Here is a 27,883-nt window from a genome sequence, read left to right as displayed (position 1 = left end):
GAATTCGTCTTGCACGACCGCGCATAATGTTGCCAATCCTACAACCCTCGCCGCTACGAGGCCGTTGACACGCCGTGCGGTCGACACTCGCATTATATAGTTAAAGAATTGCAAGGGTGTACTTGCTTCTATCTTGCCCTTTCGTAGCTTTAGCGCAAGAATATTTGTATGCTCAACCATTTAGCCCACTGCCAATTTTTGCCTGCCTAAAGTCGGCACGGTACCATCAAGATAAGCGCGACCGCCCTGCAGAGCGCTTTTTGTGCATTTCATTCTACTAAGCATCTGCGGCGCGGTAAACTGCAAGTCTAATCTCTGTTTTATCGCCTAGATTCCAGTCCCGACTTATTGAAAAAGCACTGTTATATCGCATAGATGTGAAAGAAATGGGAAAGACGATTTACTCAAAATGCTTGTGACTGTTCCGTGGTCTCGCAGCAGCCGGGTAATCTAGTCACCTCGCTAATATCTGACGTATTCGCCATAAATTTTCGTAAAGAGTATATAGCGTCAGCAATGGCTAGACGTATAAGCAATAGCTACAGCGCAGGAATTGTTGCGTATAAAAGCTGCCGATGAAATAACTATACATTAGCTTGGTTTATTCTTTTCCCCGAGTTTCCCTTCGAGTTAAGTTTCCAGACGTCGGGATCCGGGACGTTATCTGTGATGGGCGTCCTGTGCCCATATGTGGTTTGCAAGGACCGCGACGCGGGCGTCTGCTTACCAAGTGGAGTCCAGGCGCACCCAGAGGTCGTTGAACTTCCGCGGCCTGGTGGTGGTGGGCGGCGATGAAAGAAAGGGCCTCTTCTTGGCCTTCCTGCGTCGCCAGCCCGGGGGTTGGTCGGGCGCAGACTGCTGCTGGTCGCCAAGCACCTCCGCAGGGTCCGGCCACGAGCTCTCCTGCTCGCCGTCTTTCTTCACCCTTGCACCAGGAGGGGAAGAGAGCGGAGGGAGGTGTAGCCACAATATCACTTCGCTGCTCAAAGACACCGGGCAAAAAGCAGGGACAGGACGACACTATGTCCCCTCGTGCCCCTTCGTTTCTCTCCTTTTGTCCATGCGCCCCCGCGCAGCAGTCTAATTTCATGCACAGAAACCGCGGTACCGTAAGAGAGGCGTTTAGTGAAAGCTGAAGATGTCAGCACTGGCATATGCAGCGCTTACTGCTTCAGATGAGCTGTTTAAATTGACATGAAGATGAAAAAAAAAATGCAGAAACTCCGCTAGAGCTCAAGCATGCCTAAGAATGCCCCCAACTTTCAGTTTGCCCACCCGCAAATTTCAAGTTGGCCCACCCGCAAATTTTAGTGGGCCCACCCTCAAATTTTAGTGGGCCCACCCCCAAATATTAGTGGGCTCACTCCCGTTATAGGCTTCCCATGCAATTTCTAAGGGCTCCATAGAATATGCATGGGCAAGCCTGTAGTAGGGGTGGGCCAACTAAAGCTTGCATGCATCCTTATGGATATGCATAAATCTGATCATATGGACATTCTCTCTGGTCAATTTTATATTTTATTTGTTTCATTGATACTTATAATTGATAAAGCTACCAGTTGTCTACATTTACACTGCCATAACGATTAAATGCCTTAACTTCTAAAGTTACACATCTTTGTGCAAATACAAGGCATTAAACTTTTCGCGTGACGGACAGATTTAGCTGGGGTACTCGCCTACATAGGCTACACGAAGTCTCAACCGAGGAATGGCGCCCGCAACGCTACTGTATCTAGTATCAGTTAATTCGATCGTTATATAGTTTAAAAGGGCTATTGTGCCTTCCGGTGAAATTAGACAAAACGTTGTTGATTGAAACTTCAAGCATGGAACATCGAATGATTCGAATTAAGTTGTATCGCAGTGGCTGATTTGAAAGTACAGTGTCGTTAAAAAATAAAAAAGCGCTGGCAGGCTAACTACCGACTTTTTCTGTTGGTGCTCTATTTCTAAGGTTATATCATACTATCAGCCCCAGATTTAAGTTCTTCTAAAATTTACAGGTGTCTCTAGTTGCCTCAGACGCGCTAACCATACTTAAACCAGCGTTAAGGCACTGTCGCTCCGTCAAAAAATCGAAAACCGTTTCAAGAAGTGCATCTTTCTACCACCGTGCCGCAACAGCAACGTGGAATACCCGCACAAAATGCAACCGATGACATGTATATTGTGAACAAAGGCGCAGGCGCCGCCTGCAGTCTGCCACGGCATCCACCAAGCGCTCCAAGAAACGCGCTCCAAGAAACGCTCTGGACAATGCCAACCGCCTGACAGAACGATTCTGCTCATAAACACAGTGTGGTCTCTGCTGTGCGTTTTACAGGCGTCGTGTGTACGTGCGTCGGCTTGCAAGAACGTGTAGAAGCCTCCGCAGTGAGACATTTCAAGCAATGTCTATGATTTGCACAGTTTTAAAGTTTGGCTCAAGTTACGCCAAACACCCTGTATAAAGCCTTTAAGCATAATTTCGCTGCCATACTCCAGGAAGTAATCGCTGAATCTCTTGCCAGGGGCTCTGTACCCCATATACTATTCCCGGGCCTGCACCGTTTTAATCCTGAATGAGAAGGACTTACCACAGGTGAGAAATGTAAAAGACTACAGGCCAATAACACTAAGCAACGTCGACTACAAAATTATCATGACTGCCGAGTTGTTTAGAGGAACTTCTTGCTGGGCGCTGGTGCATGGCTGTGTTAGGAAGAGTTATGCGTACAAAAGGACGAACACAGGGGAAAAAAAATCGCCACCCACGCACCCCGTACGGATGGTTAACCAGCGAAGCTGAAACGTGCGGCCCCGATGTTTATCACTGGGTTAATCCCGACGTTTCATTAAACGACGGCTTGTTGTACGCTGCCGGATCCTCGGTACGCAGTTGCTGCTTGCGCTCGGCTGCATGGGCCTGTTCCTGTGCCCGGGCTTTAGCATCGGCACGGCGTAGACGAGCTCGTTCCCGTTCTGCTCGCGGCATTGCTGATCGAAAGCTGCTTGATCCTCAGGAGTACGTATGACGCGTGGCCTTTCCATTGCGGAGCCGGAGAGAGACCACTGCGCGCGCGCTCGGCTGCGACGGAGAGCAACGACGTGACTACTGGAGCAGCCAATCGAGCGCGTCTCTTCCTTTTCTTTTTTTTTTTTTTGTGCATGCGCATGGGGTTGCGCCGGTGAAATTTTAGGCGTACAGGCTACAGACGGACGAACGAATCAGCTAGCCATATACAGCTTCGCTGTTATAATATTATCTTCTCAGAAGATTAGCTCACCTTCCTCTGTGACATATTGTCACGCCAGCACTTAGTTACTGTCCTTGAAGCGAATATTCACTATCGTCGCTATATCAGCGCCGACAGTCAGACAAAATGGCGTCATGCGTTGCAACGCCAGCCGGCTTGTTTGTCGTCTGCTGCTTACACTCATCGAAACCGCAGTGTAGAAAGTGTAGTTTTTATGCTACGCTACAGCTATCAAAAGTGGTGTCGTGTAGGTTGGCGGAGCTGCACTTTTCTACACCAAGTAAATAATATGGCCATTTCCTACGCTAGCTACACTCGTGTAGCCAGTGTAAATAAAAAAAAAGCCCTATTGTTTAAAATGACGAGATTACAAAGTCACGAAGCCGTTTGAAGCCAGAAGAACAAAGTTCAGACAAATATATATACTAACCATCACTCCCACGCTGGCTGAACTACCCCGCTTGCATCTGCTGTGGATACTGGTGCCTGAGTTCCTTTTAGTAATTATGGTATGAAACTATATGGTTTAGGCCTTGGGCTGATGTTAGTCAGCACCTGACGGCTTTCTGACAAAATATCGCGTCGCAGGTTCGTGGGCCCGTAAGTAGGTGGCGGAAGGCGTACAGAAGTGTATTCACCTATTCAAGCCTAGATGGCGCTTGGGTTTTTTTGGGACACGAAACCGGAAGGACGAACGGAATGGAGCCGAAAACTACCCCGGGCACTTAGCCCAAGAATGCTACGCTTTAATAAACCAAGTTCACTATGGATGTGGCCCGTTTGTCGCAGTCGTATTAAAGGAGGCGGTAAAGTACAGTGCTCGTCGCTGCCTTTAGATTGACTGCGGGGTTGATTTATCCGCATGTATGATTTAAAGATGAAATCCTTATGCAAGTTATAACTTGAGACTGATATCGACGCTAAGCTTGGAAGGAAGAAAGTGCGAGGCTTTTTTTTTTAATCTCGGTGTCCAAAGGGGCAGGCGAATTTCTCACTCCGGTATGCTCCTGGTAGCCACGATGTGTTCGATGTCGAATCCACCCTGGCGCACGAAGTCCAGCACCGTGTTGTTGCCAAGAAAGTGACCTGCGCGTGGTTCGCAAGTTCAGTGAGCTGCAGCAACGCCAGTCACTTGGTTAACACCAGAGTCATTTAGTACTTTTATAAAAGTATATCATAAAAAAACTAGTAGTGAACTGTGCTAACACTCTGTATAGTCTAGAACAAGAAATGTCGCTGAAGCCAACGTTTCGACAAGGTGACTTGTCTTCGTCAGGGCAGTAACTGTTTTAAAGAATGGATGTGATAGTAAGGCTCAAGGACCAGGAGGCGAGATTGTTAAAGGGTTTGAAACTACAAGGAAAAAACGTTTATACGTTTTTTTATTGCTTCCACATTAAATCAATGGCTGTCCTGACGAAGACGAGTCCTTGTTGAAACGTTGGCTTCAGTGACAATTCTTGTTTTAGCGCTTTTACTTCAAGCCTCCATCTTCTTGTGAATTGCGCTCTTGTTTTGGTTAATACTCGCGTTTGAAACGGCACAAAAACACGGTTTCAGTAAATAGGACAAGGTCTGACGACAGAAGCCTTTTAATGGAAAACACAAGGTGTATAATACAATGCCAACTTGCTCGCGCCGACGTTCACAGGAAGGGAGTCGCACCCAAATAAGCCTCGAAATCTCGAACAGAACTCGAGGTAACTGATGAGTATAGGTGTAGTATAACGGTTTCTTCCGTAGTTATAAACGCTTTGGCAATCTTGCATGCCTTCTGATCCTTGAGCCTTACGGTCACACTGCCGCCATCAGAGTGGTTTACTTACATGCTACTTGGAATGACCGGACAGATGTAAGCAAGGTGTACCGCCCAAATTGTTACAGTGCTGTCGCAGCTGTGTTCATTGGGGAGATTTTTTCCGATATAAACAATACCAAAAAATAAAAAGGCGATTTTATAAACAAGGCCATCAACACGTGTGCTAAGCGGATGGCAGTGTTTTACGTCGAAACGAATCCTACCAGCTTGATGGCTAGCCATTCTCAGCCAATGCACGGGCCTTTCCAACTTTTCCTGTACAGCATAAGAAGCCATTCACTTCGAAACAGTTCGCGATGGTTTTCTTTTTTTTTTTTTTTTGTAGCGGTAAGAAATTCAGTGCACACAGAACATCGCAAATCGATTGTACGGCTGCTTACACTTAACACGCGAGCAGGCGGACTTTATGAGGAGTCACCGTGAAGAAGAAAAAAATAATGTATTAAGTAAACGTGGTGATCCTTAAACGAGTAGCCCGTAGAAAAATATGTACCCCATTTTGTGCAATCGACATTTTCTCAGCGTAGAATCTACCAATTAAGGTCAATGGTATTCACGGCTGTTTGATAATGATAGGATGAAGAATTCAAAAGCGACTTTTTAAAAGTGTAGAAAAAGAACCAGCACACATGTTAGACGCACGAAAATGCGAATAAAGAAGTTTACGGAAGCGTTATTTTACAATTCAGTCGTGAAGTTGAAAATGTTGCAGCTTATATTGCGTTGCAAAGTACAAGATAATCGCAATCTAAAAATAAAAACAAAAACTACGTGCATAACGTTGAACAGATCAATGTTAATAAAACAGCAGTGCTCAAAACTGGCATTATGACCGGAACTTACATGAATGCCGGACTTTTGTATGAAAGAACAACGTTCCAGTGCAAACTGAGCAGTCAAAAACAAAATGCCCCTACGGGGACGCCGAATACATATCTACAAAATCAGGCTCATTATTTGACACAGTCACGGAGTATTCAACGCCTAAAAACAAGGAAGAAAAGAACTGAGCACGGAGGCTCTGGTTCACCCGCGGCTCTTTAACCACTACAGTTATTTAACCAAGAACAGGGCGCCACTCAGCGCCAAACGCTGTAAGTTGCCTCCTGTTTCCCCTCGCAAAAATAAAAGAGCATTCTTTGTCTGGTCCTCTACTGAAGCAGTTCGGCTCTTTCTTGCAGCGCTGCGCGCCCCGGCCGTTTAGGCCTCATGCCGTAAATCCTCCGTCCGGCAGCCCCGTCGAAGCTACAACACGCCCGAAGTTCTTTAACGTGCACTACATATAGTAAGCAGTGCGCCCAACCTATTGGGCTATGTGCAGGAGATAGGGTCGTGTCATCCAAGAACTTTTGTGTATAAAATTGGTAAATAAAACTTTAAAAAAAAACACACACACACACGAGCGTTCTTTGCGTTCCATTGCGATCAGAATGCAGTCGCCACGCACGGGAATAGAAAGAGCCAACTGGTGCTTTGCAGCAGAAATGCCATAACCACGGTGAAGAATGGGACGGGCTAACTGTCGGGTATACCTCACGGGCAAGTGACACAAATGTCGTTTTACCATTGCGTCTACCCACAGCGCAGCCAAGCTCCGCGCTTCGCAACATTGCGTGATGAGGGTTGTTTCGAGCCCACTTTCCGTTTTTCCTTACTCCTGATCCAATGATTCGGGAGTGGGATAGACGGTTCGCAAATTATCCTTCCCGACGTCCCGTAGCGAACATACCCTTCGTTCTAATTCGGGAAACGGACGCGCGGAAGGGAGCTTTCCCATCGCTACACGGCGCCCGCCACGCACACAAAGTGCGTTATCTTTTTTCACTTGCGCGCCCCCTCGCTGGCGAAACTTTTCCCCAGCGAACAATAGCCGCGAAGGCTCAGAGCGCGCGTTTGCTTAAGCCTGCTGTGTGCCGCTCGCTTGCTGAACTTTTCATGAGAGGATGCCTCCTCCGTTGGTTACAACAACGGAAAGAAAATCTACTTGTATCTTTTTTCTGATGAATACGCATTCTTTCTTTTTTTGCCATGTCCTTGTCATCAACTTTTACTTCTACGCGTCTCCTCGTTCGACCGTTTTATTACTACTGTTTGCTTGACTGTTGCACTTGCGAAAAACGCCGGTGCGTTCACGGGAACGTGGAAGCGCAAGCGTGGAAGCCGGTTCTGCTGCGCCCGGGCGGTTTTCCTTTTTTCTCACTCTGTCGCGGTCGGGGCGCGCAGATGTGGTTCTGCTAAGCGACCAAGAAAAGATGAGGGGCGGTTGTCCCAAATGAAAAAAAAAAAAAGTGTGTGTGTGCGTGCGTGCGGCGGGGGGAGGAGGTGTTAGCTGAGAGCAAGCGAATAAGTATGGACGTCGGGTCGAAATCCACGCAGCACTACAGTGGCTGCGACAAGCGCTGGTGCGGCTTTCTTCCTTTATTTTGTATTTATTTATCACGCCACGTCTCTGCCTTTCGCTCCAGGTGGCGTTGGAAAGAAAGGATTCGCTTCCATTCGGGGCCCAGTTGTGCGCGTGCGTTTGGTATTCGACTTCTCCCTGTTTCCTTGCCTCATGGAGACCGAGGTTGAAGGGGACGCTGTAGCGACCGCGGACAGCCGACCTAGTCCGATGTTTCTGAGGGGTGAAACAGCGGCTATAGCGTTGAGCTGCCTGGGAGAAGGTCGCATGTGCGGTTCCCGAATGCGGCACTGCGACTTAGCTGGAGCGAAAACCTCCCGTGCTCATGTTTCGGGACATGTCGAAGAACTGGATGCAGCCAAAATTAAGTCGAAGCCAAAGGATACGTCATGATGGCGTCCTTCGTGCAGTCCAAGTGCAGCAGTTAGATGTAGAAAATAGGTACACCGCTTAATAAGCTGATCTGTCAGTTCACGACGCAATGATTACCTATTGCGAGTGTACGCTTGCCTTCCAGGCAACGCTCTCATTCGTCATCCACACGTTGAACCTTCTACCGTCCGGTTGCAAGACCGAGCTCCGAGCACAATTAAAGGCGGGCTAAGCTCGACTTGTCCAACCACAGAGCCGTCACGGCTACCCACGTGACCCACGCATGGGGGAAGGATATATTCCATGATCCCCATTTCACGGATGCATACAGTTAGTTCACATGGAAAAAAATCTCTTTCGCGATTCACCTACATGCCTCGCAGGCATGTCTCGTCGACCTTATTCCATTGTGTTGCAAATATAATTAAAAAACTCGTTAATTGTTGTTCTTGGTTTCCTTAGATCACTCTCGTCTCTGTAAAAATTGTATAATGCACAAAAAAAGCAACCTAATCCACTTTCTACTACCCCTTATATTTGTGCATATTGGTGATGTATACACTTGATGACTCATTATTATATGCTATCCATGAACAACAACATTGTAATACTTCCACAAGAAATTAGTCCGCCTGTATACTCACACTTCGATTTGTATTTTTGTATTGTACGTTTTTTGCCCTGCCTACAATAATCCTTTTTTGCGATTGGCAGTATAAATAAATAAATAAATAAATAAATAAATAAATAAATAAATAAATAGGTCCCGGTGATCCCCGCACATTGCGGTCTAATCCGACACTAGATTACTGAACGGCTAAGTGGAATCGCATGCCAGGTGTTCTCAGGCTTAAAGGGTGTCCACAACACTCGTTAGGATTAATCTAAGGCAGCTATGTGTTCACACGTGCCTACACTTCACATGGTGATCCAGTAACCGTAGCCTGTCGATTTAAAGCATTTATGCAATGATCCCTAATAACACTGTCACTGAATTTGAAATAAATAAAATAAAATAGAAAATAGGCCCTTTCATCTGCTTCGGCAAAGCAATGAATGGGACAGTCGCCCCCCCCCCCGCTTTTGTTGAAATTATCAAGTCGGCCACATCGGCTCAGCGAATGACAAGAACAGAATTAAAGGAGAAAAAATACTCTGCTAAATACGGCCTCCGGATTGCATTCACATTTCAATTTTTAATCACAGCGCGAGAAAGACGTCGCCAGTTAAAAATAACACAAAATATCTACCCACGTATTCATCCCTCTGCGCTTGAAAAGTACGAACCAACATTACCGGGTCCGACTTCTTTTTTTTTTCTTTGTTTGAATTCGCGTATCTGCACTGAACCGCCGGCATGCATGTGCTGATGCGCCATTCTTTTGCACAAAGTGTCCCAGCGCTCGGCAAAGTAAGGTCCGGGGCACGGACTGCAAAATGTCACGTCGCAGCGCTTTAGTCACGATGAACGCCACCCAACTCGCTTTGCGCGCGAGCTTGTCCGTCACCGGAGGCTCTGCCGAATGTACCGACCTGCGCCGAAGGCGAAGAAGAAGCTCTGTCCCGGATTTCCCTTGAGCAGCCGCAGCACGCGGTCGCCCATGCGGTGGTTGCGCTTGTAGATGAGCTCGTGCCGGAAGTAGCGGTCGATGTCCCTGGCCAGCCGAAGCTCGCGCGCCGACAGCCGCAGGGACGTGTTGGCTAGCGGGGGCACCTGTGCAGTGTCCCTGCGCCCCAACCAACAGGACAGGCGCTGAGTGACGCCGAAACCTTTCGCGAAATCGCCGCACACAACTCGGCCGCTCCTTGAAGGCGTCATTGCTCATTATGTGCGCACCAGGGGGGGGGGGGGGGGGTATTCTAGTGGACTGTCCGTTTCGGCCGCTGCTGATTGGATGCAGCTGTACGAACGAAGAGGAGCCGAGCAGCCCCAGCCATTCAGCAGCGCACAAAATGAACAGTGCACTAGGTAGACTCATAAAGAATACATCCCTAGATAACATAATCACCCGCCACCTACCTTTCCCTGTATTTCCCACTTCCCCTTTCCCCAGTGAGGAGTATATAGCAGGCTAGAGACACGCTCTCCAGGCCGATCTCTCCTCCTTTCTCCTCATTAAAATCTACTCCTCCTCCTCCATCCCTAGATGCTTTTGGGGACGTTGTTCCAAACACAGTGACAGCGGCCGTTTCAGGAAACGGTACGAACACCTTAACGAGCGCGCTACCTGGCACAGTGTGTTATACAGCGCGCGACGCGATAGATGGCGCGTCTGCGACGAAATTCAGGAAAGAGAACGTATTCTACAATTTAATAATAAATGCATCGTACCGATGTCACTATCAATATAACCGTAGTTAGACTCGGATTACAATTGCCATCGTGCCCACCAACACCATCACTACAGCTACCATCATAACATACTGCATCATCATGACAACTGGATGAAAGCAATGTAAGCTGTCAGGTGAATTGCGAAACAGGGACAACGCAAGAAAGCGAAGCCTGCCGCCGTATCTCGATGGTGGCGGTGACGATAAACTGATAAGTGAGATGTTGATATTTTGAGAGTAGCTCTCAAGCGACGCGGACATAGACAAGGCTGGTATATCCGCATCGCGGAAGCGCTGTGGTTCCAGCATCAGAGAAGCTATCCCAGAAGTTTGTGCTCGTAAAAGAATAACTATGTTTTTTTTATTGCCAATGATTGTACTTGTAGCATAGAAGCAATCTGAGGTGGCACACTGGCTAATATTTGCTCAAATATTCGTTAGCGTTTCATCGTTAAGACTTTTCCCCTTAACGTAACGACCCTGGCGCGAGCTCTTGCCGCATACATGGTGACGCGATATTGAAGGAGATGACAAGCGTGTTGATGTCATAATTAGCGGCACTTAACCACACTTACCTCTACTTGCACTTACGAAAGAAGCATTTTGTTTTTATTGATTCGTTTTATTTCTGATACTTTATTCATAAATCCAGTTATTGCCCCAATACGGCATTTTACTTCCTGTGTTCTTCCCTGTAAAGGATACTTCTTTGCACACGTAGTTGCAGCGCTAGAAAGCCGCCTTATTGAGTCACGTATACAGTGGGAAAACTTCTCACCCTTCAGTGAGGAGGGCTCTTGGAACGGGAGTGGCTTAGTGTTCATTAACGCAAAGATTCAGCCGTGCAGAGAGAAAGAAAAGAAAGGGTGGGGGGTCTTTAGCGTCCTCGCAAATGGGTAAAAAACTTCATTACTCGAGGGTAGGATTCTTCTTCCTTTTTTTTTTCTTTTCTTATGGATGGAGAATCGCTCACGAAAAAGAAGAGAACAAAAACCAGGAACTGCAGAAGAACAACTAAATGCAGGGACGGCTGAGGGAAGACAGAGGATAGATGGCAAGGACGATGGAGTACACTGCCAGTGTTTCACATAATCAACAGTAAAATGTTTGCTTTGCGAAGCGTGAACAGGAAGAATGCTTCCCTGAACTGTTGTAACAAAACCGAATGCTACCACTGCGAAAGGCAAAATGGCGCCGTCGTACTTTCTCGTGCCTGTGTTCAACGTCCGGAGTTTTCAGGAGCGGTCACTATTTCAGAATCATGTGTCGTGCCACTCCTGGCTCCAACTGAAACCCGAGTTTGTTGTGTTTTATTTTATTATTCTTTTGCAGGGGTGTGGGGGCTCTATAAGTGTCCACTTAGTGGAGATGTCCATTTCGTCATTGCTGTAGTGCTGATTGGTTGGGCTAGGGTACCAGCGCGAAGGAGACAGGCGCCCCAACTAATCAGCGGCCAGTCCACTAGGATGTATATTTACAGTACTCCATTTGGTCGTTTCCATACAATTTTACAAAAGAGGCGCTGGATGCAGTATTTGTCGGCCTATATGTTGCTTCGCTAAGCCCGCATACAGCTTCCTCACCACATTCAGCTGTGGAAGTCTAGCACGTAAGATGTCATAACTAAGCGGCTAGCACCGAAGGTGCCTACACATTAAGCACTACGCGACTGAAAGCATAAAGGGAGACAAGGTCCCAATTTATTTCGCGCTTGATTCATATGCGACACCATCCCAGAGACGAGGCAGAGACTTAACAAAGGATAGACGAGTGGTGTGACAGAGAGAGACATCATGTAAGAGTGTCGTCAGCTTCGAGTGCGTTTGTAGGCGCATGGCCAGCTGTCAAATACGGAACTGGAATTCGTGTTCGAAAGCTAATCCCCCTCCTACTTATGTTCCACTTTTCCGTTTCACCGACTGTGGATATATATGGACCAGTCCAGATATTACCTATACGACTTGCCAACTTGACCACCTTCGAGGAATAGATGAAGCTGATGTCTCCAAAAACACTAACGTCCGAAGGATTCCAGGTATATTGCGCTAAATGATCTATAGCGTATACATAAGTACGTTTAGTATTGCGAATTATTTGATGCACGGGTCATTCAGAAAGGCGCAGTGTTAAATTATCGTCTGCAATACGAGAAATGGATGTGTATCAGTCTGACAGCTTGAACATGGAAGGATAACTTGGCATTTTTTAATATTGAGAGCCTTCGAAAGGTTAGTAATGAGAGCAAATGCATTTAAACTTTTATTGGTTTCTTGATTGTTCTTTATCGCTGCTCACGCATTACACTGAATGGTCGTTCGACCAGTCTGTTTTCTACATTCACATATTACGTGTCGGCGCCAACTCGAAAATGTTCACCTATCGACGTGGTTAAAAAAAGTTATCGCGCACTTCTATGCAATAAACAACGTGAAATGGTGGGCTGCCTCTTCTTATTCACTGCGCGCTACGAACAAGATGAAGTCGCCGACCGGCATTGTTCCTATGAGCGTTCGTGGCACGCACTAATATAATCTTAGCCGCATTTTCGAACACTGCTCTCGGGTCGCCACTGATAAAGCTGTAATTGTATAGTTCTTGGTTAGTTTTTTAGATACTAGGAGTTATAGTTTAGAATTTATTCAGTTATTTAGTTATAGATTGTTGTTGTTGTTGCACTGCCAGTTTTGCGAGATCCGCGGTATTTCGTATGGAGTATTGCTGTCACTGTTAGTCAGGTGTTCGCTGTTGTGTTAAAGAACATTTCGTTGATGTTTTAGGATACACTCTGTTCGCTTATTTCACACCGGTGCTTGTTATGGATACGCCTTGATGCCGCTCCTGTATGAGCCCGCACTTGGGCCTGCTGTATTGTGTAAACAATTAAAGGAAACATTTACAGCAGGCGGTTTGGTTTCCAAGTTTGTTGCGACATAGCTACCGGCTCGTGGCGCACTCTCTGCGACGCCTGACAAGCCAACTGGTGCCAGTTCCATACCGGGAGAAGACCACGGCGTCCAGGTCTCCGCAGTTGTAGTGCCGGATGAGGTCGTCGGCGCCGTAGCCTGAGCGCTGCGCGCCACGCCGGATGCGCTCGTGTTGCCGCAGAGTCTGGTCCAGTGCGAACAGAACCTGCACGGGAGACGCGTATGTTTTCTTTTCTTTTTTTTTCAAGATCAGTTCGGCAAGAATGCGCAGCTCCTGGGACTGACACACACACACACACGCGCGCGCACACACACACACACACACACACACACACACACACACACACACACACACACACACACACACACACACACACACACACACACACACACACTCACACACACACGCACACGCACACGCACACGCACACGCACACACACACACACACACACACACACACTTGCATGATCATCATCAGCATTACATCTTGAGTAAATGTATGAGCCATCGAGTGCATTCAAAATATAAATCAGCAATTGGTGATCGGCGAAGTATACACCCGCATAAGCGCACTCGATGCAGTTGCCGTCGGTATATTGGTGCACTTGCGGAGGATCACGCCGTTACAAGGCCAGTTCCGCGTCGTTGCTTGAGTATGACGAGAAGTTAGACGTACTATGCATATAAAGTCAATGAACTGCGTGTTTTTCATTACATGAGTATTTGCTATGAAATCACCGGCGATGACGAGTTGTACGTTTTATGTTGGCAAAAGTTCGAAATAACGTGTAAGGAAACGTTTTATATTTACCTGTGACGTAGTCAATCGAGATGTAAACATGAAAGGTCATGGTCATAAAAGGTCACGCGTCTGAGCAAAGCCACAGACGGCCGGACACCATTACAATGGTGCCTGGTCGTACACCGATACAGTTTTCGAGTTCTGTGTTCAAACTCTAAATTCGCGCTAGCAAAGTTTTCGGGCGCAGGACATGTTGAAACTTGCCGGCTGAAGCATGGCCCTTGCTGTTGCTTCGCTGATCACGCTTCTGGATTTTCCATTCGTGGTCTCCTCGCTCTAGGTTCACATTCTGTCATCTCTCAATTTCGGCGTTTGTGCCTGTGTTTATGGTGGCATTACTTGTTTGATCGGCACCTGTCTGAATGTATCACGGCTTTCGGTGACGTTGTTTTTAACTATATATATATATATATATTCAAATTTCTTGGTCCCTGTATTGCTATTACTGGACGTTAGATGGTTGATGGCATGCTATCAATCTTGAGCAATTTGCTGGTGCCCGAGACACAAGCGTTCAAGGCGCTGCTATGTGAGGATTTAGCGCTTCACGTCAGGATCTTGCGTTGTATTTTCTTAACGTTCAGATTGATTGATTGATTGATTGATTGATTGATTGATTGATTGATTGATTGATTGATTGATTGATTGATTGATTGATTGTGCCGTTTTGATTTCCCGCAACAAATCAAGTCATTGAATGGACGTCATCCGCGTCGGATGCGCTCTCGACGTCTGGTCACGCTAGCAGGTTTATTATGCCTGTGTGTTTTCAAGGTTTCTCCTGAGTTCTCACTGTTGATTCTACACTTTTCTATTTGCCTGTTTGTGTTTATTAATGTGCTATGCTATTTTATTATTCCTTTTCATAAGTATTGAGATGCAGTTACAGTTGCGTTAACTTGCTCATGAAGTTACGCCAAGTCTAATATAATTTTATCAGTAGCCAATGCTCTGTTGATCAAATATTAATTGAAAGTTATTGTTGGGTTAGTTGGATCGATCTCACTAATAAAACAGCCCGTTAAGATAGGGTCGAATAATCAGTCTTTCTTCTTCCCCCTCATATTAACGCCCTGTTTTATTAGTGAGATCAAATAATGAATGCATGAAAATATAAGTTACCGAAGGGCCGCCTGTTCTAACATTATCGAAGAATGATAAAATTGAACTGGTGACGAAAAGTGATATGCAAACAAAATGCGAAATAAAAGAAGGCGAGAGCTATAAAACTCTACTAACAGTGGTTGCTGTTACGTACGCATGTTTACTTTCTTTTCCTTTTCTTTTTCTTTCTTTCTTCTTTTTTTTGTACTATATGTTTTCCGCCCGGCGTGATGGTGTCTTAAGCCACAGCGCCTGAGGCTTCTAGGGAGTCTCAAAAGAATAAGAACCTACCAAACAGGTACTTTAATCACGAAAACATTCGGACAACGAGCTAGAATTAGCTTTCCGTAGTGCGAATTCGCGTTAACGTTAGTCTCGCAGTTCGTACAACACGTTACCATTATCTCTTTCGTAAATACCCTGGGAGCAGTGCTTCGCAGGTGCACAAACATGGGTAGGAACTGGAAAACATGGGTTGAAAGCCACCGCCTTTCTCGCCTTCCAGCCTCCGTCTGGGACGCCCTAATGGCTCTTGAGATTAATGAAGATTAAGTTAAACGACCGTCGCTCGACACTGCAGAACCTAGAGAGGTCACAGGGTCTTATGATAGCGTCGGCGATCAGATCGATACTCCCTCGAGGCTGGCTTGCATGATCTGCCTGCACGATAGGGATTTCATTTGCGACTCTATATAGAACAAGAATAGAAGACAACGTGGATCATCGCGAATCACAATCGCAGAAGAGCGCCGTTTGCACGATTCTGTGCACCGATACCGATCTTACTTAGCATTGCACAATCATGCAGTGTTATGGCTTAAAGTTTTGCTTATAGATCTTTAGAAAGCCACTCAAAATGCGCTGAATTTGTTAAAGAATACTGAAAAACTGCTAACTAGGCTGAAATAAACCTTCAGCTTGGCTGTGGTCAGATGGGCTTAAATTATACTAGTAAAAAGTTTAATTCGGATCTCACACATTTGCGTGCCGCTTTAAGCCGAATGGACGACAGAGCGCTCAAGAATTAAAAAGAAAGAAGAAGAAAAAACTGGGGCCCCGACCGTCGTCCGCGCTGCGAGCCACAAGAGCACTGCCGCACTTTTTTTAGCTCTGCGACCGCCTTGGATTGCGCGGTGAGTGCTGTTACGTCCGCACGCACGAGCATCACTTGTTCTTTTTTTTCTGCCCTCTTCCCGCTCCTCCACTTCAGGGTAGCAAACCAGGAACGACCCGGTTACCCTCCTTGCATTTCACTTTCTTTTTCTCTTACTGAGAAGTGCGGGTAACCTTTAGCGAATTCTTTTCGACGGTTAAGGTGGTCTTGTGTGTACTGCCCAGGAGACATGTCGCAATGGCTCGCGCCGCCCTCCGAGATGCCGCTGAAAGCGCTCCTGTAAGTGTCTGCTATTACAAAAAGGAAGATTCAAGGTTGCCGAGATTAAACACCACTCAGCGGCTGCTGACGTATTGAGTAGGTTAAGTGAACGTGCGCAACGTCACACAGTTGTTGCGGGCTTACGTTTCTCTTCGTGTTCAATGAAAGCCACGAGGTTATCAGCGAATCTGGGTTTATTACGCTGCTATACCTCTTCGAGCTTTCATTAGCAAAACAAGGTTTAAGCAAGTGATCTTGCATGTCTCTTCAGGTACATGACACTGCAGGATGACTTGCGTAATGCGATAATATTTCTCGAGCGATACTCGTCTTCTGCAGCTGGCGGTCGTGAGCGGAACGCAACCGCTGAAGGCACAGCCTCGCCGACAAACTTGTAACGTATACAGAGCGCGCCGTGCGCGGCATGAGCCAAAAACTAGCAATCTTAAAAAGTCCAAACGCAAACAGAATTACCCTTCTTTGTTAATTATTATGTGACAGCGCACAGAGGAAACGGTGAAATAAAATAAAAGAAAGATAAATAAAAACAAGCATTGTGGCTCAACCTGTAGTATAACCGTAAAAACCAGCATCAGCTATAAGACGATATTTTGCTCACTTTTGTCCTGTATTTGCCCGTTCAGATCCAAGATCATTGCAGTTTCATTGCGACAAGCTCACTGCCGGTTCTGGTTCCGAAACCTGCCTTGGATGAGACTTGACAGGTCCATCCATAGGCGCGCAGGAGGGCGGAACGGTGAACGCGCAATGCTTATTCAGTGAGCGAGAATAGTTAGCGAATCCGAAGGGGCTTGGTTTGTTTGGGAGTCGCAACGATGCGAAGTGACAGAGCAAGAGTAATCAGACTTTTACAGCACTATAGTGCCTGTCAAATACAGAGCGAAATTAAAACAGTAAATTTTGCCCGCTTCAAACGCGCTAAAAGGTGCCGTTTGCGGCATCAGGGCAGATGCTTTGCATTAATTCTGGGGTTTTACGTGCCAAAACCGCGATTTGATTATGAGGCACGTCGTAGTGGGGGACTCCGGATTAATTTTGACCAGGGGTTCTTCAACGTGCCCCTAACGCACTAGACACTGGCGAATTTGCATTTCGCCCGCATCGAAATGCGGCCGCCTCGGCCGGGATTCCATACCGCAACCTTGTGCTTAGCAGCGCAGCACCATATAGCCTTGCTAAGCCACCGCGGCGGGTGTCAGATGCTTCGCATTAGGAGCTGCAATCATGCATAATAGACGTTTGAAAACATTTCTTTTCGTCGTTCCAGACATATTTCTTCAAAAAGAAAGTTGCCGCCTAAACTAAAACAGTGAATAATATAAAAAACAAAACACGGCGGATCCCACTCCCTGTGGGAATCGGTGTTACGCGAAGCAGTGTGCGGGGAGACTACCAAGTTAACGAAACGATGATGAGAACACCAAGACGTAGGTGGTTTGATAGATACTGTTAAAATGGAAAATGTTCGCCAAGAAATGCTTCGCATTAAAGGAAGAAAAGGTACAAGGACACCTAAGCACTTATGAGTTGAGAATGCGAAAGCATTAATGTCCAATTGATAATTTTTTACAACAGCTGTGTGGATCGGGAAGGTTCTGGTCCATTGCGGCGTACACTTATGGAGTCTGGAGCAGCTACATCGTCGGCGGCCGCAACCTCGGCAGTAGCGAAACGTGCCTGTCCACGCAGGTACGCCGCAGATGACGTAAGGGAGCGGCCACCAAGGCCGGCAGGCGCCTGCGGGGGCCGCCCACAGAGAGAGATACGGAACGCGCGCCGGCTTCCGAGAGCCCTCTCCCTTCACGCAACACCTGGCGCGCTAACACTGCTGTTCCGTTTCGGCAGCTCTGCTCCGTCGATGCAGGCTCGTGACGTGGCGTCGTAGCCAGCGAGGATTTAGGTGCCGTTTCGCTGCTACAGGCAACAGTTTTTTCGCCCAATGGCCAATTTGATGCTTTCGCATCAATCATTTCAAAAAGTCAGCTAAGTTGGCTTAACAGCAGCCTAATCAGAGCGCTTCTCATTTCCGTGCTACTTGAATAAGGAAGTCAAAGTTTGTTTCGAGATCAATTTTGCTTTGAGCGCGCTTATCTCGATCCTGAGGACATTGCCGTTTGCACATTTAACAAGTACGCGGGACTGGACAGCACGCAGAGCTAGGGCACACCTGCATGCGGTGGCAGAAATCGATGGATAGCAGAACGGACGGTGAACGAATTCCGGTCGCAGCGCAAATAAACACCACGGGGTAACTTTTGCTTCGAAGTATTATCAACATTGTGCGCAGGCGACCCGCCGTGGTAGCCCGGTGGCTTTGCGTAGCACTACTATGCCCGCGGGGACGTCATGCCATTAAGGGGGGGAGGGGGGGTGCGAAGTTGAAAAGTAAAACAAAAAGGTTCGTTTACTTAGATCTAGGTGCACGTTAAAGAAGCCCGCCCTGGTGGTCAAAATTAATCAGTAGTCTCCAACTGTGGCGTGCCTTATAATCAGCAGAATTTTAAAAAGTAAGAAAATAAAATAAGAACGAAATACCACAATTTAATTTAAAGATTATGTGTAGGCGAAGCTGCTATAAATATATATATATATATATATATATATATATATATATATATATATATATGCATAGTTTGCGTGCCTTGGCTTCTCACGTTTCTTTCAATTTGCATCCGCGTTTTGTGTAAACTCTCGAGCTACACAAAATGTTCTGTGCGGACCAATAATCTGTAGCGGGCTTCGAGGACGGCTGCACTGGAATGGGACACTGAAAGGCCCCGCGTAACGGCCGTGTCTCGCGCGCACGTGCAAACGGACGATCCCCGCAATCAATGAACGCAAGCGCCTGCGGGACACACACGTCTTGAAAAGCGTAGAAAAGGAAGTACTTCCTCCTCTGCTCCCCGCTCAAGCGTATCGATTATTCTCCTAAATTATTTCTCGGGTGAATGTAGCAGGCTGCGAAGAATGCTCGCTCCCACGATCCCGCCGACCCGGAAAGAGACGCAGCGGCTCAGATGGGGACAGATAAGTGCGCCAACGTCCCGCCCAACCTTTATTGTTCTTAAAGGCAGTCTTTTTTTTAGCGAGTTGCCACTTTTCCGTAGCGGGTATGTTTCTAGCCTCTGTAGGTCCCATAGTCAGGCTCCATTGGGACCTCCTGTACCTAGTAAACATACAAAATTTACATAGACATCAACAGTGATAAGCGAAAAATGCTATTGCAAAATACGTAATGAGATGAAAATACGCAAAGAACGAGAAAATAGATCACATCAATATATACGGTAACTGTATTATAATGCAAAACCTATTGCACGAACAGATGAAAGAAAACAAAAATTTAAGAAACATATGCAGTAGACTCGAACAGTAGATACAAGAAAACGAATTAGACAGTACATTGCGACACATACGTATCGCATAACAAAAAAAATTCGATTTTTGATTAAATCTGAGTGCTTTCTGGAGTTTAATGACAGATGGTAATGAATTCTATAATGAGATGACGGTGAAGTGAGAAGTGTTTGCAGTAATTACTGTTAACCTTGGGTATGATGAAGTTGGTATTTAGCGCGAACTTTGTTGAGTTGGTGTTCATTAAAGATGACTTGGGAATTAACGACAACGAAATTTGATTGTTTAATAGTTCGAAAAGGAAGGTGGCTAGGTTATAATTAACAGGGGCCGCTACATCCAGAATGTTATTTGCTTTTATTAATTGTTTAGTATTTGCTATATCCGGACTTGACATTGTGATTATGTATGCCTGATTCTGATCAGTCTGTAGCAGTTTTAGATTAGTAGTATACGTGTTATCCCATGAGAGTACGCAGTAATTAATGTGAGAGTGGATGAATGCGAAGCAGAGTGAACAAAGTACAGGTTGTGAAAAGAAATGTCGTACCCTAATGAAAGTGGGTATTCGATATGATAACGTATTTTTGATATGAGTGATATGCCGTTGGAATTTTAGGTTACAGTGAACAGTGTGTTCTGCGGCACTGAAATCTAACTTCTTCCGCTCGTGTTTTAACGTCTACGCAGTGTTACGATCGGCCTGCGGGGGCTGGCGATCTTTGGAGAAGCGACCTCCGGACCCTTCCAAGCCCGCTGCGACGACTCGCTTTGTAAAGACAACAATGCGCCTCCTCGGCAGCTCAACGGCGCCGACATGTCTAGCCACATTCGGCGGACCGAGTATTGTTAGTTGATTCGCTGTCGCCTTCACGGTCTACTTGGAGCAAGAGAACTCCTGGAACAGCAGGGTGCTTTGCGGTGCTTTCTCACGGGCCCCAGAAGTCGTCACAGTCAATGGACAGACGCGGCGGCTAACTGCGGGGTCAGCTCTGGGATCAAGAGGCGCCTGCTTGGGTCAAGACCCCTCTCTACGAGAACCCTCTCACCTCGGTGTGTTCAGTGAAACCAAAGTGCGGAAGTGAGTGTGTGAACCCTCCCCCTCAAAGGCAGGTTGACTACGATGACTTTGGACGCTCCCATTGGTCGAAGGTTGAACGGCAGTTTTCCCTCACCTAGGGATCTAGGGAGGACAGAGGGTATTTAAGCAGCCGTTGTCGGCTCTTCGGTGTGCTTTATTTTTCCGTCACGCTAGACTGGTGAAATGTAACGTCCTCCCCCATTCATGTAGATATTGTAAATAAATCGCTTATTCCTCGTTCTCGATGAGAACAAGTCCCTCCCTTCAACGTCCTTAGCGTGGATGAGTCGGACGACGGCATGGGCCAGCTACCACCTATTTCATGCCCGACCCCAATCCTTACAGCAGTCAGTGAGAAACCTCACCGTGGCGGAAGTTGCTAACATTTGCAATACCATCAAAATAAACAAACAAATAAATAAATAAATTCACACACTTGTCGATCCGACTGGTTTTGACGATTTCATAAACCAGGGCCATGCCATTGTTCGGATCTTGCATACGCAATGTGCTCAGACGGTACGCGCAATGGCCTAGTAATGCCAACCTCGACGTAAAGCCGGCTCTTTTGGCACCGTTTTGAGATATGGAGAAGCAACGTGGTTCGCTTCACACCTTGGCCCCGACAAAGTTTAGTCTCAAAACAACCCTCCATGCCGCAGCACGCCATCGTGAGGAGCGCTCCACCATATCCACGAATAACCGTCTGCCCTGTCTCGTTGCAACGATAGAACTGACGCGAATTCGAAGGAATCGCCGAGCCGCTTAATAAACGTTCCGAGTTTGCACGGGTATTGCGCGGTCGTATATCTGCGAGGGCGGTCAATTATTATTGCAAGCGTTCACGGACCAAGGAAAGGTTTATGGAGAGGTCTTCGCTTTCGGATTCCGCATTTCTTAAGACGTGGCTCGTCGGGGGTGAAATTGGCGCCATCTATCGAGCTGAGATATTGGTAAAGGAATTGTACGTTTGCCGTAAACTCTTCAGAATGCTTCCTTCTTCGGGAAACCCTTTTGAATGGGTAAATATGGCGGTAAAACAGACTAATGTGTTTACTCAATAAGTTACGCGATCCGCATAGGAAGCACGGACAAGGGTTCCGGGGAAATTAATAACGACACATACGTTTCACTGCTGCTCATCTAAACAGAGAAGGAAACGGCACGGGATGAGTAATTGAAGCAAGCACTATATTCCACCGGACTAGGCAAAATTAATTTGAGGAACTTTACATTGTCAGCAGGTTTACACTGCGAAATGCATGGAAATCTGCCTGCACGCCCTGTGGATCGATAAACACGAGCCTTACAAAAACGCACTGGCTTTCCTCAAATGATGGCGAACTTGTGCCCCAAAAACTACCGCGCACACTTTCGGTCGCCTTGGATGACGCCACATGAGCCCTGCGTGACTAAGAGTTTTTTTTTTTTTTCTTAAAGGAGGCGTCCTTACTTTATCGATAAAGACTCGCTCTGCCTCTCTCCGCTTTAGTTCTCCCCCCCCCCCCCCCCCCAGGTCACGAATGGTATGAACGTATCAGCGTGACGTAGCGTTTCTCACAGGAACGCGGGGGGGGGGGGGGGGGAGGAGTTTAGGCGTGGTAAAGCCAGTTAAAGCGTAGCGTTTTAAAGAAATAAAGTGCTCGCAAGATGACGTGTATAGCTTGGGGACAAGCCACAAAAGGTTCAAGTTTTTTTTTTTTTTTATCGCTGTCGTCGATCGCTCTTAAACAAGCTCGCGCCCTTTGGCGCTTGCCCCACAACGATAATCGCCATCTGCTTTGCTTACGTTTCCTTTCCCTTTCTTGAAAAATCTGCGCTCGCTACTTTCCTGTCGCGAATGCTATGTCACGCTGATAACGCGCATACCGTTCGTGGCCTAGTACCGGGCTCGCCGCGTGAAAGAAAGGAAATGCGGTCAAGACAGATGACGATTATTGTTGTGCGGCAAATATACACCTATGTATACACCCCGAAGAGTGCAACCGTTTGTAGAGTGCACATGACAATTATCGTTGTGGGATAAGATACGCCACAAAGGGTGCAAACTTTTTTAAGAGTGATGGCCTCGTGAAGGCTGAGCCAATTAGCGCGTCCCTACACTCTTAGGCAAAGTTACACCCTTTGGCTTGCCCCTTCTGCCACACAACGATAATCGTTATCTGCCTTGATGCGTTTCCTTTCTTTAACGCTGCGAGCCCGGAAGTTTCCAGTAACGAACGACACGCGCGTTATCAGAAGGGGCACTCCAAAGGGTGTAAACTGTTCTATGCTGATAACGCGCGTGCCGTTCGTTACTGGAAAGTACCGGGCTCGCAGCGTTAAAGAAAGGAAACGCATCAAGGCAGATAACCATTATTGTTGTGTGGCAGAAGGGGCAAGCCAAAGGGTGTAACTTTGCCTAAGAGTGTAGGTGCCTAGGTCGCGCTACTCCGTACACTTTTGAGCAAAATTACAGCCTTTGGGTCGTATCTTGCCACACAACAATAATCGTCATGTGTCCTGCTTGCGTTTCCTTTCTTGAAAACGCTGCGCTCGCTACTTTCCTGTCGAGAGTGCTCTATCACGCTGATAACGCGCGTGCTGTTCGTGACTTGGAAGTACCGGGCTCGCAGCGTTAAAGAAAGGAAATGCGGGCAAGACAGATGACGTTTATTGTTGTGTGGCAAGATACGACCCAGAGGCTGCAATTTTGCTTAAGAGTGTACGGCCATGCACATGACGAAGCAGCTAAGGCGCTAAGGCGCCCACAGTGCTGGCAAACTGTGCGACTGACAAAGTTGGTGTTATTCTCTGTGGTGTTATCTAAATGCGGTATTGTCGCTGCGGCGCGAGCGCTGTTCTGCGACTGCGCAAATCCGCCGAGAGTTACGATGACCAGCAACTGAGCGCCTGGCACTGCTTCGGCCGCGAGGAGGACATCGCCTTCGCTGTTATAGAGCTGCTGGGCGAGCTTAGGTGGCCGACGGCTGAATACGGCCGTGGCTCTGCACTTCTTCGCCACCGGAAACTAGCGGCGGGTGACACGTCCCGACTGCATCGACGATTGTGCGTCGCCCTCGCTCGTTCGTTTCAAAAGGGTGAGTATGCTACCTTACTAATTAAGAGAGTGTGCGCGGTCATGTCACTTGAGCATCGGGCGACGCGACTGGCATCGCCAACTGGCACTTTGGTATAGTGCGCGGGCTGTTGAAGTTTTAACACGCTAAGCAGATGTGGCCTGTGGGTATCGAGATATTCTTGTAACATCACGGTTTCTTGTATACACGTTCTAAGCCTCGTAAACGAAAATAAAGCTTAGCTCGAATTTGCCCACTTGTCGCGGCACAATTTAAGTGTGCACAGTGGCGTTCAAGGGAATACCAATCTTGAATATGTTCTTGAAAAAACTTGAATATTCGTTCGGTTGTATGACCAGAGTAGCTAGGTGCTGTGAAGCGGGGAACATGTTCTTTTTTTTTTTTTTTTCGGGACCTGCGAGCGTTTGCTGGGACATTTTATTGCGCATGCGCATCCTTTCGCGCCCGTGTGCCTGCCAATAGGCAATACTATATAGGCGCTTGCTTTGTCAGAAGGCATGCTGCAAAATTTTGTCTCCGCCCGTACATTACAGTGGAGCTGCTTAGCGCAGTGATTATTGTTTGCCCTACATTTTACACCAACTTAAGTAGGGTAAATGAGCTCCAGAAACCAGGCCCTGATGAACCCGTCATGACCTGCAGAATGTGACACGTCTCTTCATTGTGTTTCGAAGTGACACTGGTTCGTTGAGCATTTGACGACGTCATTCACTGACATCGAAGAGGCGCTGAGAAGGTGAAACTGACGGTATAGATGGCCATGCTAAATTTACTTAAACCACCATTACCAATAAGTACCACACATGGCTATTTGACAAGTCTCATCGCTCTCAAACTGCATTGGAAGCTATAAAATATAGCGCGAAAGAAAGAAAAGACACGTAGGCCGAAGCTCAACTTCTAGCCACTTTATCCGGAGAAACGGATAACAGTTGGAAGCACTTGCGCACTGAAAGCTGTGACGACAATTTGAAACTTGCGTTAGGCTAATCTACGTCTGGTAACGCAACACATAGAAATAGCTGCGACGAAAGCATGTGAAAATAGGTATAACCAAAGAGACGGCTACCCTAGAATAATCGGTAATAAACCCATGCCACTTAGGAACAGTAAAAGCACAGTAAAATGCATTAAAGCTAACTCATCCGCAAAACATAGACACCGTATCGGCATGAGAAGGTCGTGTAGGACGAAGCAGCCTGCAGTAGAGAAACGACAAGCACGCGCTAAATGTCCGCGATATATGAACGATTGAACATTTGAACACACCGCCGCCCATGAAATACACATCCGAGGCGATCGACGATGATCATCATCCCATTATTTTAATACCGCTGCAAGTACGAATGCCTTCTCTCAGATATCCCAACTTACCAATGTCATACGTCCAGGCGAGCCCGTCCTTCCTAATCTAACCGCCTCATCTAATCTTCCGTCGTCGCTCAACTGTTTTTCTTTTAGTGGCACCCGTTATTTCAATAGGCAGCTCTGTTTTGCGCCATTGCAGCGCCTCCCCCCCCCCCCCCTCCCCCCAACACCACTTTTTCCTCTCAACGTAAGCAACGTGAGGTCGCGTACCGACAACCTGACACTTGATTTTCAATCCACGCTTTCTTTTACTGTCAAACGCTGCGTTTACCTCTTTCCGTTCCATCGTCTGTTGCGCTATAATGCATCGACGCCTGCGCAGGCTGCGCCAGAGGTCGTATGTTATAACGAGTTATTTCAATTTACGTTACTTTTTGGAAGACGAAGACGAAGTGCTTCTCTTGCGGAACACATCTCGCCCGTCTCTGTGTTTTTCTGGACTTCTTACTGCACCTGTGGGGTCTACCGCCCCCTCCATCGCGGTGATGGATGTACAACACCCCGAGGATCCTCCCGGTTCCCGTTCACCCGCGGACATCGGTTCGAGGAAGCGAGGAAATGCGTCGAGTGGTAGCGAGGACACAGAGCTGTACTGCGCATCAGGTGACGAGTCCTCGGAAGACGGCTTTCGACTTGTCCAGTACCGCAAGGCCAAACGAAGAATTATCAACTCATCTTCGGCGTCCAGCTCGAACACTGTGAAAACAGCTCCTCAGCGATGGCCTCACTCCATCCTGTTTGTGCCACAGAACGCTACCGACAACCTGCGCGTCCTCAACAGGCAAGCCCTCTCCGTGTATCTAGAAAACACCGTGCCAAATGAGATCAAGGATGTTAGGATAAATACTAGGCGAAACATCCTGGCAATCGATGTGATGAACCCGAGTGCACTGACCATACTACAACATGTAACGCAGCTGGGAAACATCAAGGTCCGATCCATCGTGCCAACGAATGGTGCCACAATAACAGGAGTCATCTATGACATTGACAATGAAATATCTAATGCAGACCTCCCAATTCTCATAAAACCGGCAAGCGAACACAACGTGATTGTGCATGTTGGTCGCCTCGGCAACACACGTTGTGTGAGGATAACCTTCAAAGGCGACTGCCTTCCACCCTACGTGAAGGTCGGCCACTTTCGCCACCAGGTTCGACCATATATTCCAAGACCAATGCAATGCTTCAATTGTCAGAAGATTGGACATGTGAAGGGTGTTTGCCGAAATTCGGCCGTGTGCCCTCGATGTGCCGAACCCCACTCAGAAGACAACTGCAGCGCAACCACGTTGAAATGTCCAAACTGTCAAGGTGATCACTGCGCCTCTTCCAAAGACTGTCCCCAGATCAAGAAAGAGATCACCATTCTTAAACAAATGGTGAGAGACAACTCTACCCACAAAGAGGCTGCTGTGAAAGTACGGCGAAGACGACGTCACCGACGAAGGTCTTCCCGGCGGAAAACATCAAGCTTTCAGGAAAAGTCACCTCGTCAAGCATCATCATCAGCAGATGTTTCCAGCACTCCGAACACCGATGTTGGAAGGGAGAAAACTGCCAGATCTCTCTCCACAAAGGAATGGCCGCCACTTCCGCGTACACGACCGCCAGAAGAGGCGCAGAAGAATCCGCCCCCAGTACAGCAAGGTGCTGTATCCGAGGAGTCGCGGAAAACAGATGAGCAAGTGATAGCACTTATCAGGCCTTTAATGAATGCCATTCGCGTGCTGCTAAGCAACATGAACACACCGTCTGCCAGAAGTGCGCTTCAAGTACTGGACGCTCTGAGTCCGGTGCTTGCAACCCTTGAGTAGATCATGGCTCTACAGCCACGGTCTTTTAGGGAAGAGGTCCGACAAGCAGCTATTTTTCAGTGGAATGCCCGCGGACTCAGAGCGCGCCTTTCGGACTTTCGTCGCTTCGTGTACGCCAATATGTTTCCCATTATCGTCATTTGCGAGCCCAACTTATCGAACAAAATCAGGCTTTCTGGATATGAATCATTTATGTCGTCAGCTGTTTATGAAAACAGCAAGGTTTTGGTGTTTATTCGCCGTGACCTCACCTACACTCATCAGCCTGTACCACCTAATGACAGTAATCAATACATATGCCTAAACGTAAGGAAAAAGAATCTGGCCTTTACTTTTGTAGGCGCCTACCTATCTCCGTCAAGTCGATTTGATTACAAAAGACTACGAGACATCCTTTCCTCAACGTCCAATCCCTGGGTCATCATTGGCGATTTCAACGCCCATCATACACTCTGGGGAAGTCCGATCATCAACGCAAGAGGCAGAGCACTGGTTTCTTTCGCCTCCAGTAATGAACTTTGGCTGCTGAATGATGGAAGTCCTACGTTCTTACGTGGCTCCACGTACAGCAGCTGTCTTGACTTGGCTTTCGTCTCACGAAGCCTAGTGAGACGTGCAGGGTGGTTTGCGGACATAGAGACGCACGGAAGCGACCATATCCCCACGTACATCAAGATCAGAGGATTGACCACTTCCAAAATACGGGATACGATCCAAAGAGTGGACTGGCCTAAATTTCAGTCTATTATGGAAGAACACTGCGACGCCAATCCATCTTTCGACTTGGA

The 27,883-nt window shown here is 47.3% G+C and overlaps 2 protein-coding genes across 2 annotated transcripts in view; one reads left to right on the top strand and one right to left on the bottom strand.

Annotated features, from left to right (window-relative positions):
• Rad17 (Rad17 checkpoint clamp loader component) overlaps positions 1–21,070 on the top strand; it is a 45,737-nt gene extending 24,667 nt beyond the window's left edge. Inside the window, exon 18 of the mRNA XM_055075459.2 lies at positions 20,440–21,070. The gene's annotated coding sequence lies outside the window, so the exon portion shown is untranslated. The remainder of the gene's footprint in view (positions 1–20,439) is intronic.
• The window catches only part of LOC126539565 (metalloprotease TIKI2-like), a 127,209-nt gene that overhangs the window by 1,647 nt on the left and 97,679 nt on the right, over positions 1–27,883 (bottom strand). The window contains exons 5-8 of the mRNA XM_050186447.2: positions 13,161–13,294; positions 9,365–9,558; positions 4,235–4,325; positions 728–925 (exon numbers count right to left, since the gene is read on the bottom strand). Coding sequence (XP_050042404.1) covers positions 728–925; positions 4,235–4,325; positions 9,365–9,558; positions 13,161–13,294 — 617 coding nt within the window. The remainder of the gene's footprint in view (positions 1–727; positions 926–4,234; positions 4,326–9,364; positions 9,559–13,160; positions 13,295–27,883) is intronic.

The sequence above is a fragment of the Dermacentor andersoni genome, chromosome 11 (genome assembly GCF_023375885.2).
Source record: "Dermacentor andersoni chromosome 11, qqDerAnde1_hic_scaffold, whole genome shotgun sequence".
In the NCBI taxonomy this organism is placed as follows: domain Eukaryota; kingdom Metazoa; phylum Arthropoda; class Arachnida; order Ixodida; family Ixodidae; genus Dermacentor; species Dermacentor andersoni.
The sequence above is the reverse complement of the archived record's forward strand: the minus strand, read 5'-3'. Positions and strand labels throughout refer to the sequence as shown.